This window comes from Triturus cristatus, chromosome 4_2 (genome assembly GCF_964204655.1).
Source record: "Triturus cristatus chromosome 4_2, aTriCri1.1, whole genome shotgun sequence".
Classification (NCBI taxonomy): Eukaryota; Metazoa; Chordata; class Amphibia; order Caudata; family Salamandridae; genus Triturus; species Triturus cristatus.
This window is the reverse complement of record NC_140586.1, coordinates 230,248,977-230,262,712: the sequence shown is the minus strand read 5'-3', so window position 1 is coordinate 230,262,712 and position 13,736 is coordinate 230,248,977. Positions and strand designations below refer to the sequence as shown.

At 46.1% G+C, this 13,736-nt stretch overlaps 1 protein-coding gene across 1 annotated transcript in view; it reads right to left on the bottom strand.

Moving 5' to 3' along the window:
* Positions 1 to 6,928, bottom strand: part of NCF4 (neutrophil cytosolic factor 4) — an 80,423-nt gene extending 73,495 nt beyond the window's left edge. The window contains exons 1-4 of the mRNA XM_085601330.1: positions 6,585 to 6,928; positions 5,206 to 5,290; positions 4,376 to 4,529; positions 4,163 to 4,233 (exon numbers count right to left, since the gene is read on the bottom strand). Coding sequence (XP_085457456.1) covers positions 4,163 to 4,233; positions 4,376 to 4,529; positions 5,206 to 5,290; positions 6,585 to 6,616 — 342 coding nt within the window. The 5' untranslated portion in view covers positions 6,617 to 6,928. The remainder of the gene's footprint in view (positions 1 to 4,162; positions 4,234 to 4,375; positions 4,530 to 5,205; positions 5,291 to 6,584) is intronic.
* Positions 6,929 to 13,736: the final 6,808 nt, after the last annotated feature.

Genomic DNA, 13,736 nt, shown 5'->3' with positions numbered 1-13,736 from the left:
GGCGGGGCTTCCACACCACTTGTAAAGCATACCCTACTACAATATGCCTCACAGAGCGAGCAGCGCATGCGCGCTACAACGCTAGGCGAGACCTAACAAAGAAGTTACAGGAATTGAGGTATAAAAAGGGGTTCACAGATAATACAGAGGGAGAGAGAACTGTACAATAAGGCCAAAATGGAGTCTGATGCCTTGGTAAAGGCAAAGAAGCACGGTTATTATAAAGCAAACTGGGAAAAAATATTAAATGCGTTAATTTCAAAGATATGAAAAATATCTGGAAATTAGTACAATCAGGCTGTAAGATGGTAGCAGAGCCAATAAATTGTGCGGTTCTGGAGGTTTTGTGGGTTACGTATTTAAGTAGTATTGATAAGGTACCTGAGCCCATAGGTAGAAGTGATGGGCGCTCCCAGAGGTGAGTTTGTTTAGTTTGCTAAGTGAAAGTTCATTGAAAAAAAATATCTTCCCTTAACTTGATGAGAGTGACTGGGCCAGATACTTTACCGGCTGTTATTGTGAAATCAAATCCCATCTGGTGGGCTAGCTTCTTCTGTAAAGTTGTACTTTTTGTAACTAAATCTGGAATGTTTGCGGCAAGTAGGAAAGGGTGGTAATCAAATCAATCCTTAAAAATATGATCCATCCGATCCAAGTAACTTTTGTTTTGATAAGCTTAATAGATGTCGGGCCAAACTATGCTCCAAAGCTATCTTATTGTACATGTAGGAGTGCATAGAGTGTAATAGGTTGGTCCCCATTGAACAAGGAGGATTTAAACTGGGGCGTTCCACGACTGAGCACTGTTTTAGTTTGTGAGCTATGGGACAGAAGGTGATTGAAAAAGCATGCAACTTGTATTGTTTTTTTAGATTTTGGTTCTGCATTTGATTTAGTTATTTGTAAAATTGTGTGGTTCAAGCTGAGGGACATGGGTATTTCTAATTGCCTCTTGGTGATTTTAGAAAAACTCAGTTGGATTGAGACAGGGGTGTGTGTTGGCTCCAATGCTGTTCTCCCTCTACCTCGCTGACTTGCCTCAGGCTCTGATGGAAACCAAGGCTTTCCACTGAAAATGGGGGAAGACATATATTGTGCCTTTTATATGTCAATGATTTGCCAATTTTTGACCTGGCACATGGGGGCTTCAAAGAAAACGTGAGTTGTTTAGCAAGTATTGTGCAGTTAATCCTAGCCATTAATATGTATAAAATGAAAATGGTTACATTTGGTAAGAAATCCAAACCCTACACGTGGGTATTGGGGGAGAAGCCTGTAGAGGGACCCACCTTCATAAAAATATTTAGGAATGCTATTTACTGAGAAACTAAATAGGACCATGCAGTTGGAGGCGCCCAGGTACTATCTAAAGTTGGGGGGGGTTAATAACATTTAAAAAAGGCTTTGGGGGCCCTTTGTTGTCTCCAGTACTCCCGGAAGATAAGGCCATAGTGCTGCCTACAATCCTTGTATGGGGTAGAACCCCTATGCCAAGGCTTATATTTAAACTGGGATCAGAGCGAAGGTAAATGTTTAAAGAAACTACTTAGGCACCCTACAGTGTAATGCTCCCTGCTATAAGAGTAGAAGCTTGGTTGCTGTCTTGGAACTTTCTGGCTTGGAAATCTAGCATACGTTTTTACGGCAAACTCTGCTGTCCGGATGATCAGAAAATGCCAACCTCTGTGCTGTGGAAATTTTCAGCAGTGAACTGCCATGGTCCTTGGTTGCTTGTTTCTGGTCCAGGGAGGACCTAGCTTGGCAGTTTGGGTTGGACTGTTCCCATGAGGAGAAGGGTCAAGACTGATTTGCATATGGCTGGGTCTAAACTGGGGTGGCATAGTGAGCAAAAGAACAATGGATTTAACCCAGATCTCTTGACTGGGGTGAATTTTTGATTTGTTCTGCATTCCAGCCAACATTTGTTTGCCTTTTCGTTTCTTGCCCTTAGTGCACCGGGTATGTCTAGATGTGGGTCACAAGCTCACTGTGCCACTGGATTCAAGCTAGCCTGGCTGATGAGACTTGTACCCCGAATATGGTCCCAAGTTGCTTATTTCTGACCTAGGGAGGACCTGGCTTAGCAGTTTGTGTTGGACTGTTCCCATGGGTACCAGGGTCAAGACTGCATATGGCTGGGTCTAAACTGGGGTGGCATGGTGAGCAAAATAATGATGGATTTAACCCAGATCTTTTGACTAGGGATTGAATGATTGATTGGTTCCACGTTCCGTCCATCATTTGTGTGTCTTTTGTTTTTGCACACTATGGCGCAGCCTGTTTGGTGCCAGAAGGGTGAGGCAGATGAGATGACTCAAGCTCCTTGGAGCATCAAGCCTAGCCAAATAAGCCGAAAGGACAAAAAAGAGTCTGTCTCTGTCAGTCCTGTTACACAGCTGCCTGGTCAGTCTGCCTGCAGGTCAGTTCTTCATTGCAGGGATGTTTAGGCTTAGAGAATTGCAGTGGCACAGATTGGCACTTTACAGGGAAACTTAACTATTTAAATGTTGTGAATCTAACTTCTTTTGGTGCCGAATCATGAATGACCCTCTTCTACTACACTGTGGCCTTGCCCTAGACACAAAAAGTTGGGTGAGTTGTATGAGAAATCTCGCTAGAAATTTCCTTTTTAGACCTGATGGCATCTGTGTTTATGCCTATGCATAACGGCTCTGACCTGGATGAGCTACAGTGTAAGAATGGTCAAAGGTGTCTTATTAAGGGAGAGGTCATCAGCTCCCAATGGCTTCAACCAGACCTTGTTAACAAGGATGCACTAGGAAGTTCGCTCACCATCATGCTTCCTCTCCTATAAACTGGATCACGGTTTTTCCCAGGAGCCAAGCCTGGTTTTGTGAGCGTTTTTTGTATGCTAGACTGATCATCAAACTAATAGTAGCATAATAAAAGCACCTGTCACACCATAAATAATGTCACGTTTGGAAGAATACTTTTGAAAACTTAAAAAAATAACCACATATTTCACACATGCCAACAAATCTAGGTCAACTGAAATTTCTTTACAGTGTATGTACGAAACATACACTGAGACTGTAATCTTGCACTGCCACAATGTTGTGCAAGCAGCTTTTCAATCCTGCACCAGGTTTTATAGTTCAGATAGGTCTCTACTGAATGTTTGACTTTTGCAGAATCAAACGTATTTTAAAAGAAGTAAGGAACATGTGACCACTTTACATGAGACAGACATTTGTTGTACTCAAAGGCAGTTCATGAGGTCAGCAATGGTAAAAAAAATAACAAGCATTGGCATAGCCAATAGGTCTCGCTTTTGGGACCTTATAAGTATTTAGTTATGCAACTGTTGCATGGCTAAACACTTATATGGTCCCAAAGGCGCGACGTATTGGCTATGCCAATGCTTGTTTTCTTTCTAATCGCGGCACCGGTGCTTTACTTTTAACATTAAAAGTAAAGCGCGGGTGCCGCGATTATAGCAAAAGTAAAGAAATAGATGTTTGTTTCTATTTCTTTACTTTTGCTATAATCACGGCACCTGCGCTTTACTTTTAATGTTAAAAGTAAAGCATCGGTGCCGCGATTAGCAAGCTAAAAATGCTGCCGCCGGCCACAGTTTGCAGTGCATGTGCGCGAGTTGTGCGCACGCAGCAGTAATCACGCCATATGGCGCCTCTGCTGAAGCGCGTGCCCGCGCACATGCACTGCAAGCTGTAGCCGGCGGTATCATTTTTTAAAGCCCTTACTAAAGTCTCTCCGAGCAGCGCATGCGCGCTGACTCAGCAAGACCTAAAAAGGACATGTGTTATCTGTTGGACCTGAGGTGGCAAATAAATCGAGATTGTCAGGCCTGAGTATCATCACTGCAACTACAAACATATTGTTCTCTACATGACAGTGAACATAGGAGGGTATAAAGGTAGATGTGAGCCTTTCTTGACCAAAAAGCAGAATGAGGCAAAAAGCTTTTGGGGGCTCTTCATTATTTTCTAGTTTCAATACCAGTCCTCTGTCCTAACCAAAGGTGTGTTTCTAATTTGTAAGTCATAATGCTTTTTTACCTACAATCTTATCTACAGTTTAATAAGCCATTTTGATATATGCATATATTCCAGATGCCAAGTAGTGACTTTTTTTTTTAGCTAACCGACATAATACTAATTCAAAGTGGCCCTCACAGTACCTTCATATACATGTTAAGGATAGGGATGCGGCTCTCTGCGATGTCTCGTTTGTTTCCCACATAAACCTTTCCTACAAAAGAGAGAAATGGTTCAAAATGTAGTTAAAGAAAATATCAAATGTGGGAAAATAGAAGAGCTAGAGAGCAGGAGATAAAAGAACAACATCACATTGGTGGGGAGCAGTGGAAAGGAAGAGGGCTGCACTTTCTCACCTGGCATTATTGGAAGGCTGATTCTGTAGGTGCTGTTGGGGCTTTCGGGATCATACCTCTCTTCCAGGGTGGCATTGAGGTCAAAGAATTGGTTGTAACGACGATAGATCAGGTAAGTCCCGCCTCCCTTTGTCTTGACACTGATCAGAAACCTCTGGAAAAGAAGAGGGATTTGGGTACATTTTTAGGATTCAGATTTTATCCCCAATTCCCTCCCAAACATCCTCAATTTTTGTTTGGTAGAAGGATAACAATTCCTCCTAGCTAGGACATTGCCTAATATGCCTTCATTTGGTCCCAGACAGTGTTTAATTTGTTGAAGAATAAGTGCTGGTGCCCAAAGCTCTGCTCAGAAGCCCAAGGCCAGCACCAGTGTGCAGAATATCAGGGCTGGATATCTTGAATCAATCTTATGTCTCTTTGATCAACTAATAAACTCTCCCTGCCCTTTTATATCACACTTGCTGTTTCCTGCTTTCTCTGTGATCGTTTTTTCGTGTTTGTCTTTCTGCTTCTTTTCCCTTTATGTGTTTTTCTGCTCTTTCTCTCGAAGTATCTGATAAGGAAAAATAAGTGCCGGTCCCCAAAAATGAGTGCTGGTGGCCCTCACAGGAATCCACCGGCTCAAAATAAGTACTGGTCCCAGCTGTCAGTGCCATGCCTGGATTTCAGAATTCCTATAGAATATGTGAATAGTTTCTATTTAAGTTAACAGTATCTATATATTTGGATACACTGAAAATCTGGCATGGTTCCAGCCTTTGCTGATGTACTCAACGACCCTCTCGCTCTACCAACACACACATGATCTATAAACAGGAGGTGCTTACAAAATAACTGGACCAGCCTTTCTTCTCCTCTATGTCGGCGATGTGAGCGGACACCGGCACATCATCTGGCAACTGGGCGAAATCACTGAAAGAGAGAGGCTACCGTCAGTAGGTGCCATGCCGACAGTAATACACAGAAAGCACTTTATTGTCACAACAATTCACGCATGTTTTGCCAAGGAAAATACTACGAATGTATTAAATCATACCAGAATTAAAGATGAGGGGGTCCCAGGTTCGATGAAGTCAGTTTCATAGCAGTGGAGTATCTCTCTAATACTGGCAGACAGTGCATATGCAATCCGTGTTGGCATCCTTGGAGGTGAGGGGTTTCTTTAAAACTCACTTTACTGTCACACCCAATGACACACTTAAGAACACCCACACTGAACAGTGCATGGTGTGCTTTGCCATGCTGAAATCAGTTACACACTTCACCGTTCATGGGTGTGTGGCACACTTCACCATTTTGGAACGCGAGACATGCCTCACATTTTTTGAGAGGCATTAGTGACCATTTCTAAGTGTCGAACACACTTCACCATTCTTGAATGTAAGACATATCCCACCATCCTTGAGTGTGTGTGTCACACTTGGCCATATACAGGTGTGCAACACACTTCACCAATCTTGACTGAGGCACATTTTACCATTCTTGAGTGTAAAGCTTATTTCACCATTTGTGAGTGTGCAACGCACATCAGAGTTCTCTGGTGCGTGACACACTTTATCATTACCGTGCGTGGTGCACTCTTCCTCATGCCCAAGTGTGAGGCAAGCCCACTGATAATTATGCGGCGCTCTCCTCACCCCCTAGATGGAGTAACAATTTAACATTCATGAGCAAGTGACATAGTTCAAGGTTCTTGTGTACGACGCACATCTCTGCTCAAGGATATGCAACACAATTCCCCTCTCCTGAGTGTGTACGACACAATTCACTAGTCCTGAGTGTGAATATGGTCCCTGTAACTCATTGTGTGCGCCACGGTATCTTTCCTAGGTGTGGCCTGTTTCATCACTGCAGTGTGTGACAACAAACACTAACAATTCCAGAACGTGCAACACAGTTCGCCATTCACGAGTGTGTGACACATCTCGTCCACCCTTGTCAGTAACGACCGGTTACTCACCGATAATGTTCATTACTCCGAGTCGTAGCCCTCCCCCTCCCAGTCCTGGTTATGGTTATGTAGTTAGGACTGGGACGGGGACGGCTGACGAGGAGGTTATACGGTCGCTGCTTAGTACACCAACCTTAGTCGTGATTTCACGTACACCACATCTCTTGTTCAGCCGGTCCCAAGCGCCCTGAAGCTACTGATCACCTACATATGGCGCGCTACAAACTGCTGATAGCATCACTGCGCTGTGCTCACCTCTCGTCCCTCAGTTGGCGTGGTAGCGACATTCCTGGATTAAGAGTTTCCAAGACCGGAGTACAGCAGGCCCCGTACGGCCCAGTGCAGCCCAGTGCAGCCCCAAAGAGCCCAGTAAAATCCTGGACGACACAGTGCCCCCCGGTGGCCAACAGGTGGCTTTACTATCCAACAAGGCCCAGTGCTGTGCAAACGAGCACGGTGATGTCCAGATAACGCAGTGTAGTTCCAGCGGTACGGGGGCAGTCCAACAAGCCCGGTACCTTCCCACAGACCGCGGTGAATGCCAGCGAGGCTCTGTGCAGCCCTCGGCGCTTATAACAGAGTACCTCTGGGCCGTTTCTAATCGAAAGGGGAAGTGATGTGAGTGGGGAGAAGAAGAAAGGGGAAGTGAGGCCTAAACATGAATGTTGGGAGGGCAGCCGTCAGCGACAGGGCAAAGAGGGAGGGCACGAGGAGAGAAAGACCGGAATATTTACCACCTCATTTCACATGATGACTATTAAGCCCTATGTCTGGCCACGGTCCGCAGATTTACCCACAATTCACTGCACTGTTTATCCCCACCGCTGCCCGTGCCTGATCTGAAGTGCTACCCCTGTCTCGAAATCATCGACCCCCATGTCTGTCTGTAGTTTCCAGCTCTAGCTCTCATTTCTCATTCATTATCCTTGGTCTCGAGATGTCCCCCCCTGTCATTTCTAAGTATCTGGTCTCCAGCTTTACCTCTTCCTTCCCCCGGGCGTGTCTCTGGCCTCGAGTTTCTCTGGTGGTGCACCACGGAGCCGAGCGCTTGTTTTATAGTCAATACAGGTAAGTAACCCCGTATTTCTCCAAGTAACAGCTTCACTTTCAGGCTGTACAACTCGGAAACAGTGGACAAGGGCTGTCTCCTGAGCTGTGCTGTCTGAAAATTAAGCATTAGCTCGGAGAAATAGCGGGCGCATAATAACAGTGCACTTCTCTGAGCCAATGCAGCGCACAAGGAAACGACCCCAGGTGACTTTTTAAGAGTTTGTTGGCATCTGTTGCTTGTTGGCTGTCTGGCAGTGTCCATACATCTCTGTGTGTCTGATGGTGATCTTTGACGTCTGGTTGTCAGATATTGTCTGTTGGGTCCCCCACAGCCTGGGTGTATGCAAATGAATATGCCACACAAGGAGCTCTGGATTGTACGTCTTTATTCCCCAGCATACAATCTCACACTGCACTTTGATTACCTCATAACCTTTAATAACCACACCTTAACCTGCCCAGCAAGTTACACAATTCCTCAAGGGTTCTAGCGCACATAATCTCACAACACTACATCTCCCTCCTTTGTTAAATAAAAAGTACAAACAGCAGTTGCATTATATTTCTTTAATGAGTTGTTGAGGCACTCACACTACTTGGCCATATGGAGTGGGATGAGCTGGTTGGGATGTATTCTGATCGTGCACAGATGGAACAGGTTCGGATGGTAGATTTGAACTGTCAGGTGGGATTGCCTCAGTCGTAATGGTAGGAGCTGGTGATCGTAGAGGTAGGTATTTAAAGTGTAATGAGTCCTGTGTGATGGACTTTCTGGAACGATCGGCTGTCACTGTGTCTTCTTTGCATGTCACAACATTCAGAGGATCAAAAGCGGTCTGGGGGCAATCCTTGCTCAACATAATGTCATCCAAATACTCATAGACACATTGTGGCATAATCTGGTCGAAGCATGTCTGACTCAGAACATGCCAATTCTTAGCCCAAGAAGGAGAGTCTGGCTGTAGTTTGGACCTGCAAACTTACCCCCAGTCACTATTATATCTGGAATGAATTCATCATCGTTTCTTAGCTCGCTTCGCCACCGCAGTTCAGACCCAGTAATATGCAAATCAGTCTTGAATCTGTTCACCATGGAAACAGTCCAGCCTGAACTGCAAAGCAAGATTTTCTTTGGACCAGAAACAAGCATCCTGGGACCGGTTTCGGGGTAACACCCCTCATCAGCCAGGCTAGCTTGAATCCAGTGGCAAAGTGAGCAGGGACCCACACCTGGGCATACTCTGCCAACTTAGGGCATCTGGCCATACCCTGCCAACTTGGGGCACACAAAGCAAACACAAAGAATGATGGACGGAGCGCTGAAACTTTTCAGACAGTCACCCCTAGTCACAGATCTGGGTTTAATTCATCATCGTTCTTTAGCTCACTTCACCACCCCAGTTCAGACCTAGCCATATGCATATCAGTCTTGACCCTGTTCCTCATCGGACTGCGGAACAGTCCAGCTGAACTGCCAAACCAGGTTTCCCTGGACCGGAAACAAGCATCCTGGGACCAGTTTCTGGGTAACACTCCTCATCAGCCAGGCTAGCTTGAATCCAGTGGCAAAGTGAGCAAGGGACCCACATCTGGGCATACCCTGCCAACTTAGGGCGAACAAAGCAAACACAAGGAGATGATGGCCGAAACGCTGAAACTTTAAGTTAGGATAGACACGGGGAGGGGCCTGTGACTATGGGTTGCCCAAAAGCAAAGCACTAAAAGATTCCCATATGCACTTTTTGAAAACTATTTCAGAAGCCCTCCCTAGTAGAAAATAAATAAATACATTGCTCTCTCCACTGTGAACTATCTCTATTCCTGAAGAGCTAGAGTAAGTACAAGGCCTCTGCACCCTATCCTAGGAATGTAGGGAGGTGTACTATCCCAAACAAAAGTACCTTCCTCCTTAGCGAGGGGGGGCAAAGGGCTGCAAAGTCTGTCAGATCAGTGTACTGTATTGTACTGCATTGTAGTGTTTATATAGAGCTTACTACTCCTAACGAGGGCAGACACTGAAGCACATACCTGCACTGATAGGGTAAAACACTGTGTAGGCTGTGAGGTTGGAAGGATGTTGTCTTTGTTTTGATCTTTTGTGGGAGGCGTTTCTATGTCGTGCGTGATAACCGTCAAGTTACGGTTGTGTTATTGGAGGCAGCATTTAGCAGTGTGATAGATGAAGAAGTTTGAGAGATAGATGCGCAACTATTGCTTACTGTATGCTGGCAGCTTTGATCAGGTCTGCAGGTCGCTTTACAATAATATTGATTTTCTTACATACTCTATCCAAGTTGTTGGTGACAGCAGAGGAAAAGTAATTCTAATATCTATTAAACCAAAGCAGAGGATCAGTCACTATATCTTATGAACCAAAGCAGAGGATCAGTCACTCTAATATATTATGTACCACACCACAGCACAGGCTAGGTCACTCAAATATCTTACGGACCACAGCACAGGTTCAGTCACCCGAATATCTTATAGACCAGAACAGATATGTGTGGGAGACTGTGAGAAGTTGGCCTGGCATATGCTGGTCACTAGTTATAGTGGCCGCCTTGCACCTGTCCAATTCGACTCTTATGGTAGATAGATTTAAGACAACCTTTTAAAGAAAGCTATCCTAGTGGTAGCTGTGGAGAGCAGACTTCAGGCTAAGTCTCTGAGGAATGTAAAGCAGCTTGTTTTACCTTATAATCGCTTGAATTACCAAATGAAAGGACACCACACAGGTATATATATCAAATATATATGTATTTATTTCTAGACACACTCTACTAATCTCTTTATGAGATTAGAAGCCAGGAACACATTCAAATATCAACGTTTCACAATACGTTTAGCACAAATATGGCTGGGGCCCTAGGGGCGTACCAGACCATATACTAAAAATGAGGTTTAGGAAAATTGACTTGCAGAATGACAAGGCCTAGGGCCTGTAGAATCGCTGGGGCTTCACTAATGCAGTAAAAGCAGGTAAGTAACAGACCCACGGGAGACGCATACAGTGTGAGAACACAGCCGCGGGTTCCCTATTGATTACAATGGAGCAAGTCGTGGTTTGATTTTTAAAGTTTTAGGGTACTTAGAGGAAGTCTACAAGCAAGCCACTTACAAGGTAAGTAATTCGAGGGCCAACACACACTAGGGTCCCAGAGTGCACGAGTTACCTCACCCAGGGAAGCCGGGTGCATAGGTGTCTTTTGGTGTCGGGTCGCGTCACTGTTTTCTATGGAGACCAAAGAAGATTTGCTGCTTGCGAAGACTGAAGAAGTGTCCGGTGGAATCCAAGGCTGGATTCAAGATGCAGATGACCTGAAAATTGAAGGGACAGTGTTCACAGTCACATGCCAGTGACCCAGGGCCAGGAAGATGGATGTCCACGGAAGTCGGTGATTTCAGGTGATCAAGGGTGTTTTGACTCTTCACTCACGAGGACCAGGAGGCATCGACGATGACCAGCAGCTGGATTTGGAGTGTCCCACAACGTCTGCAGCTTACTGAGGTGTCGGCAACCGGATTAGAGCCAACAAGCCTTGGCAACAGCAAGTCTCGTGAGAAGTGAATAAAGTCAGCGTTGCAGACCAGCAAGGTCTGAGGGACTCACCCAGCAAGGGTGAGTGAGGGCAGACCTGGAGCTACCAGGGGAGCCCTTTGAGTCGATAAGAAAGTCTTCGGGGGACCCACAAGCCAATGGGCAAGGGATTGCGAAGACGTCTCTTGAGGAAATGCTTCACAGGAGCCCACGATCACTCGGGATGGGGTAGGCCTCTGATTTTCGCTGCAAAACCTGCTGGAGGCTTGGGCTACAAATGGTCCAATGCACAAGTTCATATAACGTCGTGAAGGGGTTGCACTCGACAATATTGCACGGTACCCGGGTATTGCTGTTCTTCGTCACTCGTGGGGCCACTCGCCTCAGCTCTGCTGGGGACTCACAATGGCCGTCGAAAAGTCAGGAAATCCACTTCCGGGGCTGCAGGGACTTCGGACTCCGGCGGGAGCGGGAAAGTTTGCGACCGTTGATTAGAGTTTTTGGTGCCTGCCAAGCAGGGGAGTCACTCCTTGACTCCAAGGGAGATTCTTCTGTCTTCCAAAGGTAGTGGAACGTCAAAGGGCCAGGATTCTTCTTTGTAGAGCGTCGTCCAGGGTTATCTACTTTGCAATGGCAAGGTTTCCTATCTTATACTGAAGATAGGGGAGGGACTAGCTCTAGGACCACTCCTCTGGGAGGTTCAGGGTAGGGGGTGGTTACACCCACTTCCCTTTGTCCAGTTTCGCACCAGAGCAGGGACAGGTAGCCCCTGAACCGGTTTGAGCTGGTATATGCACAGAGGAGCTTACTGCTCCCCCAGTGCAGGACTTCAAAGCACTCTAGAAGTGACCCACCGAGCCCCAATACACTAAATCCTGTCTGGAAGGTGGTGACACCTCCCTGTGACAGGATGCCTATTGTTGGGCTTCCTCCCCTGCGAGTTTCAGTCAGCAGCCGGAGGGCAGCCCAGTGTCTGTGCTGGTGGCATCCATTTTGTGATGCCAGAGCTCTTTCAGGTTTCTACCGTGTTACCACAGTAGGTACATGTCGTCCCCTCTAGAAGGGTGGGATCATACTCCCACACCAGTTACTGGTGTGGAGGTATGATTCCAAGTTGTTTCACACCAAACACGACATGTTTTGATGCAGTCATTCCAAAGTTAGTATTTACCGGTAGGTTATAATGCACTTAAGAGTATATGGTTTAACCGCATCCACAAACAGCCACAGGGAATAGACCCTGCCAGCTGCAGAGGGGTTCTACTCATACAGAGGCACCCCCTCACATTGTAAACCAAGCACCCTGCCCTCAGGATTGATAGGGACTGCCATAGGGGTGGCTGATAGGTTTATATGTGTGTGTATGGTGAGATATAGGAACCTATACCTCTGTGAGGAGTGCTAACACTACCTCACCCAGGCTGCAGTAGCAGGCCTGTGGCGTCAGATTGAGTCTGCTTCCCAGGGGTGGCATTATACATGCTTCAGCCCCTGGTAGGCCTGTGACGTGCCTATGCCCTAGGTACCATATACTAGGGGCTTATAAGGTACCACAGTATCCAATCACTAGTGCATCTAATATGCACACTAAGTCGTTTAGAGAGAACAGAGAGACTGGGGCCCTGATTAGCAGGGACCCAGCCAGACTATAGCCAGAAACCAGTATATGCATCAGAAAAAAAGTGGGGGCAACATAAGTGCAGATCCTACTCTCCTACACCCCCCCCCCCCCCAAACGCAGGGACACTAAACTAACCTTGACCAGTTGAGTCTTCGTGTTCTAAGTGGAAATACCTTGAGAGTCCATCTGCATTGGCATGTTGGGTCCCAGGTCTATGTTCCACTGTATAATGCATCCCCTGTAGGGAAATGGACCACCTTAGCAGTTTAGGATTTTCACCTTTCATCTGTTTGAGCCATAGGAGGGGCTTGTGGTCAGTCTGAATTATGAAGTGAGTGCCAAACAAGTATGGCCTCAGCTTCTTCAGGGCCCACACCACAGTAAAGGCCTCCCTCTCTATAGCTGACCAACGTTTCTCTCTAGGGGTCAGCCTTCTGCTTATGAATGCTACTGGCTGGTCTTGACCTTCATCATTTAGTTGAGACAGTACAGCTCCCACACCCAGCTCTGAAGCATCTGTTTGAACAATAAACTTCTTCTTGTAGTCTGGACTCTGCAAGATGGGGGCAGTGCACATTGCCTGCTTGAGGTCATCAAATGCCTTTTGACAGCTAGCTGTCCACTGAATCTTTTTTGGCATTTTCTTAGAGGTCAGATCATTTAAGGAGGTCACTATAGATTCATGTCCCTTAACAAACCTCCTATAGTTCCCAGTCAGGCCTAAAAAGGCTCTAATCTGTGTCTGGGTTGTTGGAGCTACCCATTCCATTATGGTTTGGATTTTGCTCTGCAATGGTTGAACCTGGCCTCCACCTACAATGTGGACCAGGTACACAACCTGACTCTGCCCTATCTGGCACTTAGTGTCCTTGATAGTGAGGCCTGCTTTTTGCAGGGCCTCCAAAACAATTCTGAGGTGGACCAGGTGATCCTGCCAGGTGGAACTAAAGACAGCAATAGCATCTAGATAAGCTAAGCAATAAGTTTCCATACCAGTCAGAACTTTATTCACCAACCTCTGAAAAGTGGCAGGTGCACTCTTCAAACCAAAGGGCGTCACCACAAAGTGATAGTGCCCACCAGGGGTTGAAAATGCTGTTTTGGCCTTGGCATCATCAGCTAACTTGATTTGCCAGTAGCCAGCTGTTAGGTCAAATGTACTAAGATACTTGGCGGAGGCCAAAGTATCTATCAGTTC